Raw genomic sequence first — 7,251 nt, 5'->3', positions numbered from 1 at the left:
GGCACAGTTTGGGGACCACTGATGTAGAGAGATCTTGTAGCACTGACTAATGCTGCCAACTTCTTTATGTCAGTTAGTCTCAAAGGTGCTACAAGATCTCTGGCCTTATAGGCTTGGGTTTTGTTTTTGGACTACAGCTCCCAGAAGCCTCTGCCATCTTGGCCAATAGCCTGGGATTCTGGGAGCTGAAGTCCCAAACCCCTGGAAGGCCAGGGTTTGGGAGTCACTGTAACCTGGGCTTTAAAATGCTTGGTCTCCCAGTATTGCCATTATCATGGTGCAGTGCAGTGGTCCCCAAGCTCTGCTCTTGAAGGATTTTTGGACTTCAGCTCCCAGAATCCCAGGCTGTTGGCCAACATGGCTGAGGCTTCTGGGAGCTGTAGTCCAAAAAAAAATAACAACCCTCGAAGGCCAGAGATCTTGTAGCACCTTTGAGACTGAAAGAAAGAGGTTGGCAGCATTAGTCTCAAAGGCGCTACAAGAGCTCTCTACAATTCAGTGGTCCCCAAACGGTGCCCTTTAAGAGATTTTGGACTACAGCTCCCAGAAGCCTCTGCCATCTTGGCCAATAGTCTTGGATTCTGGGAACTGAGTTCCAAAATCCCTCCAAGAGCACAGTTTGCGGGACCACCGCGCTTACATATTGATCCTACAGAGTTGTCCCATTAATGGCGCTGAGTCGCTTTAACAGCCATGGGCTGCCTCCTGTTGCATCATGGGACTTGTAGTTTGGGAAGGAGCGTTTATATCCAGCTAGAGAGCTCTTAAGCCTCACTGAACTACAAACCCCAAAATGCAACAGGAGGCCGTCAGAGCAGTCAAAGCCATCAAGCAACGTTTTAAGAGTATAGTGCGACAGTCTAACACAGATATATCTTTGGAGTGAACCCCCTGAAAGGCTAGGGTTTGGGAATCACTGTCCTGGGGCTTTAAAATGCGTTGTCTCCCTGTTATTGCCACGGTGCAAATGCCTTTAGTAAAAACAGTCATGACTCTGTAGTCACCTCACAAGAGACCAGCTGGCTTAAGCAGGCTACATGTGAAAGGGATTTGGAGTCCCAAGGAGACCACAAGTTGAACATGAGTCAACAGTGTGATGCGGCAGCTAACAAGGCCAATGCGATTTTAGGCTGCATCAATAGAAGTATAGTGTCTAGATCAGGAGAAGTAATAGTGCCACTGCATTCTGCCTTGGTCAGGCCCCACCTGGAATATTGTCTCCAGTTCTGGGCACAATTCAAAAAGGATGTTGAGAAACTGGAGTGTGTGCAAAGGAGGGCGACTAAAATGGTGAAGGGTCTGGAAACCATGCCCTATGAGGAAAGACTTAGGCAGCTGGGGATGTTTAGCCTGGAGAAAAGAAGGTTAAGAAGTGATATGATACCCCTGTTTAAATACTTGAAGGGATGCCATATGGAGGAGGGAGCAAGCTTATTTTCTGCTGCTCCAGAGAACAGGACCTGGAGCAATGGATGCAAGCTCCAGGAAAAGAGATTCCACCTCAACATTAGGAGGAACTTCCTGATAGTAAGGGCTGTTCGTCAGTGGAACACACTCCTTCCTCGGAGAGTGATGGAGTCTGCTTCCTTCGACAGAGGCTGGATGGCCATCTGTCACAGGGGATGCTTGGACTGAGAGTTCCTGCATGGCAGAAGGGGGCTGGACTGGCTGTCTCTTGGGGTCTCTTCCATCTCTACCATTCTATGATTCTATCACCATAGAGACAGGAAAGCAGAGAAATCCTCCCTCCCTCCCTCCCTTTTAGAGAAGGAGGGAGGCGGTGACCGGAAGGGTTTCAACGCGGAAGAAGGAGGAGGGGAGATGGAGGAGGCCTCAGCTTGGGCCCAAGTCCCAGGTAGAGCAGTCCGGCCTGAGCCGTCCCTCAGGGCCTGCTGTCTCCTGAGGCCCAGGGCCTGACCCTTTGGCTCTCATGGCCTCGCCTTGTTGGGGAAGAAGAAGAGGAGGAGGAGGAGCAGGAAGGAGGAAGGCCTCTGCAAACTGTTAACGTCTGGAGTGTGGGACACGTCTCTGGATGGCCTCTCAGGTTGGAAGGGAGCTCAAGGGACAGGCTGCACTGCCTCTAGATTGTGCCCTTAAGAGATTGTGGACTACAGCTCCCAGAAGCCTCAGCCATGTTGGCCAACAGCCTGGGATTCTGGGAGCTGTAGTCCAAAATCTCTTAAAGGGCACCCTTTGGGGACCACTCAATTGTAGAGAGATCTTGAAGCACCTTTGAGACTAACTAATGCTGCCAACCTCATTATTTCAGTTAGTCTCAAAGGTGCTACAAGATCTCTGGCCTTCTAGGGTTGTTATTTTTTTGGACTACAACTCCCAGAAGCCTCTCCCGTCTTGGCCAATAAGCTGGGATTCTGGGAGCTGAAGTCCAAAAATCCTTCAAGAGCAGAGCTTGGGGACCACTGCACTGCACCATGATAATGGCAATACTGGGAGACCAAGCATTTTAAAGCCCAGGTTACAGTGACTCCCAAACCCTGACCTTCCAGGGGTTTGGGACTTCAGCTCCCAGAATCCCTGGCTGTTGGCCAAGATGGCAGAGGCTTCTGGGAGCTGTAGTCCAAAAACAAAAACCAACCTTGGAAGGCCAGAGATCTTGTAGCACCTTTGAGACTAACTGAAATAAAGAAGTTGGCAGCATTAGTTTGTCTCAAAGGTGCTTCAAGATCTCTACAATTCAGTGGTCCCCAAACTGTGCCCTTGAAGATGGCTATCTGTCACTGTGTGTGTGCTTTGATTGTGAGTTCCTGCATGGCACAGTGGGGTTGGACTGGATGGCCTCTTGGGATCTCTTCCAATTCTATGCTTCCTCAATAGTCCCTATCCCCTAAATCAGGGGCTCCCAAATGGGGTGACACAAAGAGTGTCTTGAGTGACGGGTCATCACTCATTTCCCTCCTGAATAAATTAGAATCTAGTTGTTCAGTGCATTATGCTTAATCTTTTCAAGTTCAGTTTGTTCAGCCGCAGCATTATGTGCGGTTTCGATTTGTGGTTCAAAAATTAGTAATTGGAGTTCTTCATTTTCAGATGTGACATTACTTTTGTAGAATTCAAAGATATAGCCATGTTAGTCTGTTGAATCAGTATTTAGAGAGAACTTATGTAGCTCCTTTGAGATTCACTGAAATAAAGACGTTGGCAGCATGAGCTTTCCTAGGAGGCTTCTGTCTACTTTCTCAGATGCAGTTGGAGCTAATAATAATAATAATAATGCAGAGATCTTCTAGCACCTTTGAGACTCTTGAAAGAAAGACGTTGGCAGCAGGAGCTTTTCTAGGCTTCAGTTCCTTCAATGCAGTTGGACATAATGATAACGATATTAATGTAGAGAGAACTTGTAGCATCTTTGAGACTCACTGAAAGAAAGAGGTTGGCAGCAGGAGCTTTTCTAGGCTTCAGTTCCTTCAATGCAGTTGGACATAATGATAACGATATTAATGTAGAGAGAACTTGTAGCATCTTTGAGACTCACTGAAAGAAAGAGGTTGGCAGCAGGAGCTTTTCTAGGCTTCAGTTCCTTCAATGCAGTTGGACATAATAATAACGATATTAATGTAGAGAGAACTTGTAGCATCTTTGAGACTCACTGAAAGAAAGAGGTTGGCGGCAGGAGCTTTTGTAAACTAAAGTCCTCTTCCTCAGATGCATAACTTTTGTAGGGGGTGCAAACATTCATCAAATAGTCTGTTTTAATAAAGTGTTTTACAGATTTGTTTTGGCTTTTCACTTCAGATGGATCAGAAACTGTCTCAGCTTGTGGAGGATCTTACAACTTCAGGAGAACCACAACTAAATCCCAGAAAGATGAAAGAGCTAAAGAAGATTTGCAAGTATGATGATTGCCGGTTTTCACATAATCTTACTATAAAAGAGCAATTCCTGTGTAATAATAGATTAATGTAATATATGTTTTTTAATACACACACACACACATATACATACACCCTATATTTAGGCCTAAATGCAGTTGTTAATTCCCACTGGATTGAGTAAACCAATCAAATTATTTTCTAAATGGAGAGTCAGCATATAGATTTCATTGATTCATTGGGTCAACATTAGTTGGAACTAACAATTGGAATTCAGGTTTGTAAATGTATGTATGGTGACAGTTCCCATTTTCACTCCTGGTTCACTGTTATGGTATCTATGTAAGTTGAATATTAAGCCTCATTTTATTGAGTGAGTTTTATTTTATGGTTTAGTGTTAAACTTAACTTAAAGTTAACCTTAAAGCAATAAAAGGAGCTTCTAGAAGATCTTGAGTCTTTATTTAGGATCTAGCAGCTGATGTAACAAAACAGCTGAATTATTTTCCTTTTCATGCAGCATTATGTTGGAGATTCCTTAAGATCTCATGATTTATATTTGTTTCTGTATTTATTAACCTGATTTATTTTACAGGTCTTCTGATGAGCATATTTGTCATGTATATCATCTGCTGATGACACAGCTAAATCAAGAACATGCTGAGATACGTCTTTCAGCATTTCAGATTGTGGATGAACTCTTCACTCGTTCACATCAGTTTAGGACTTTAATTATTTCAAACTTCCAAGAATTATTGGAGCTCACAGTGGAAACAGACTATGATCAGCCTCTTCCCCCACCAAATGAGGTAGCACAAAAGCTTAAAACCCTTGCCATTAAGTCTGTCCAAAAGTGGCATGAGCAATATGGAGAGGCCTACAAGAAGCTTTCATTGGGATACTATTTCTTAAAACAAAACAAGAAGGTACATAAATATTTACATCCATGACTTTAGAGAAAGCTGACTATTTCTTTATGGTTTTCTTCAGGTACTTTAGAGAAAGCTGACCTTGTTGCAGGTAAACTGACATGTATTTGCATTCTTAAAAAGTGAAAAGAGTTCTTTATAACAGGCAAAATGACTGTTAGTTAATGAAAGCATTTTTGCATATATACTGACCACAGGTACTAAGATGCTAATTTATTAGTTCAGTATAGGAAAGATGGGCAGTGGGTAATTCTTGGGATGTTTATATGTATGTCTTTTTACTGAAAATCTGTGGTCTTTTCTAGTACTTGATTTAAAAGAAAAAAAGTTAAGTATTCCTGAATCTGAATAGCTAAGAAAATTTGGGAACTTCCCAAAAAATGCACTCTTATCTGTGTTATGCAGAAATATATGCATAGGTAATCATCTTGGATTATGTGGACTTCTTGTACTGTTTCTAGAAAGGGCTTGCCTTGGGAGCTGCTCTGTTTTGAGAACAAGTGTTTATGCAGCATCTAAAAAGAGAGTACAGTAGTAGGAATATCAGAAAGTAACTTTTATGCAGTTCACTCTACGAAACTTACTACTATAAAATATTCACCACTAAAATATGTTATACATGGCCAACTTTCCTCTTTAAAACATCTAGTATAAAGTTTTGCATAATGGAGATTGCAAGACTGTGTGTTTGTTTGTTTGTTTGTTTGTTTGTTTTCCTTAATTTGATTTGGTTTTAAATACTGTAATGTAAATATAACTGAAACAAACATATGCAGGGGGGAAAAACATCTAGTACAGTATTTTCCAATTCTACTTTAGGTGGATTTTCAAAATATAAGCGCCAGAACTCTAGCTGAAAGGAAGAGAGATGAGGAGAAACAAAAACGTTTGGATAGCATTTACAAAGATAAGGCTAAGAAAGCAGAGAAGGAAATGGAAGGTGAGTGGGCTTTGATGGGAAGTATATTAGACCTTATTCCATTTGGGATTGTCAAGTGATACTTTCTCTCCCAAAAACTAATTGGTCTTATTAGTGATAAATATTTATTTGTATAATGCTTTTAGACTGTAATGTCTTAGGTGATTATAAGTTACAACAGACAGTTGGGGAAATGAGAGAGCGGCGGGAAAACAAAGGTCAAGAGAGGCTAATGTGGGAAATCACAGAGATTTTAGAAACTTGCACATCAGATGCCCTGGTAACAAATACATTTCTGGGAACCCCATTCCTTCCCCTCTTTTCAAAGGAAAAATATAAAAGGAAATATTTCAAAATGTTAATGGATTTTCCTCCTTCCTTTCAACAGAGAGTCCCAGATATGTGCTGCTAACCAAAATAGATGCTAGCTAGGCTTTTTATCTCTTTTCCATATAGAGGCATGATATGTCAGGCTGTCCATGTAAAGGTATCTCTAGTGGGGTGACATTTATTAACTTCTTAGTGTCCTGCTCTGGGCCATATTAATGGGCTTTTTATCCCCTCAGAACATCAATAAATGCTGTTACCTTTGTCTGCCCCAAGTCCTTTGTTGTGTTATTTTTAAGAAAAAAGAGGCAAAGTAAACTGGGTTTCTGAATACAGTATTTTTGCAGTAATTTTTGTGTATTAAAAAATTAGATTACTGGTTTATGGTTTAATATAACCAATATACAGTCAGTTTCTGACTATAGGGGTGAGAGTACCGGCTGTCTCCTTTTGCAGCAGAAAAAATTGCCTTAGCATTAAGTAGGAATTCTTTATTGTCTGTGGCACTATTCTTAAACTATACCATCCAACAGACATGTCCCAAGAAATCCAAACTGTGGTGATGGAGATGGAGAATTGTTTCCAGCTGCTAATTCCAGATCCCTTTGACTTCACGGTGAATGACACTGAAACAGTTGATTGGAGGACAGCCAGATTGGACAAAACTATTTCTTCATCTGTGGAAATGGCAAATCAACAGACCCCTTTCCTTCAAGATGATGAGCAGCCTTGTTGCAGCAAAGACATTCCACCTATTTGTCTGGTTCCAAATGCTGATAGCAGAGATTTGAATAGAAAAGTGCAAGACTGTGTAGACACTGAAGATTGCCTGGAGTCTGAACTGGCTTCTGTTGCTACTGGTGAAGATAGCGATCATACAACCTTTGTCCGGAGTCATGGTCTTGGTTCTCATAAATACAGGCTTAGCCTTGAAATATCTACAGGTATTTGGGCCCAGTTTAATGTAAATGATAATTGAAGAACATTACATTTAGAACACACCACATTTAGTTGCAAGTTTGTATGTGATAGCTTTCCCTAAAATGCAAGTAAGCATATCATTTAGAATATGTTATTCATCTGCTCCAGCTAGAAAATGTATTTGCTTTACAAATCGCTTTGACATGTCTTGCTGGCATGGGTATGGCTTGGAAATGAGGTCAGTGAGACTTTCTTCCATATCTCCCTTATTTCCCACTGATATTTCGGACACCCTATCATTCACCAGATGGTTATGGTTACAGAC

At 41.6% G+C, this 7,251-nt stretch overlaps 1 protein-coding gene across 2 annotated transcripts in view; it reads left to right on the top strand.

The window, feature by feature from the left end:
• Positions 1-1,754: 1,754 nt before the first annotated feature.
• The window catches only part of UVSSA (UV stimulated scaffold protein A), a 66,709-nt gene continuing 61,212 nt past the window's right edge, over positions 1,755-7,251 (top strand). Inside the window, exons 1-5 of one of the 2 annotated variants that reach the window (XM_089510965.1) lie at positions 1,755-1,855; positions 3,754-3,851; positions 4,426-4,756; positions 5,579-5,699; positions 6,539-6,949. In XM_089510965.1, the coding sequence (XP_089367091.1) occupies positions 3,754-3,851; positions 4,426-4,756; positions 5,579-5,699; positions 6,539-6,949 (961 nt within the window). In that variant the 5' untranslated portion in view covers positions 1,755-1,855. Of the gene's footprint in view, positions 2,045-3,753; positions 3,852-4,425; positions 4,757-5,578; positions 5,700-6,538; positions 6,950-7,251 lie in introns of both variants that reach the window. The other variant, XM_089510964.1, reaches the window with a different exon arrangement.

This window comes from Sceloporus occidentalis, unplaced genomic scaffold (genome assembly GCF_023333645.1).
Source record: "Sceloporus occidentalis isolate IW3139 unplaced genomic scaffold, rSceOcc1.0.p SCAF_2, whole genome shotgun sequence".
Taxonomy (NCBI): Eukaryota; Metazoa; Chordata; class Lepidosauria; order Squamata; family Phrynosomatidae; genus Sceloporus; species Sceloporus occidentalis.
This window is presented reverse-complemented; position numbering and strand designations above follow the sequence as displayed.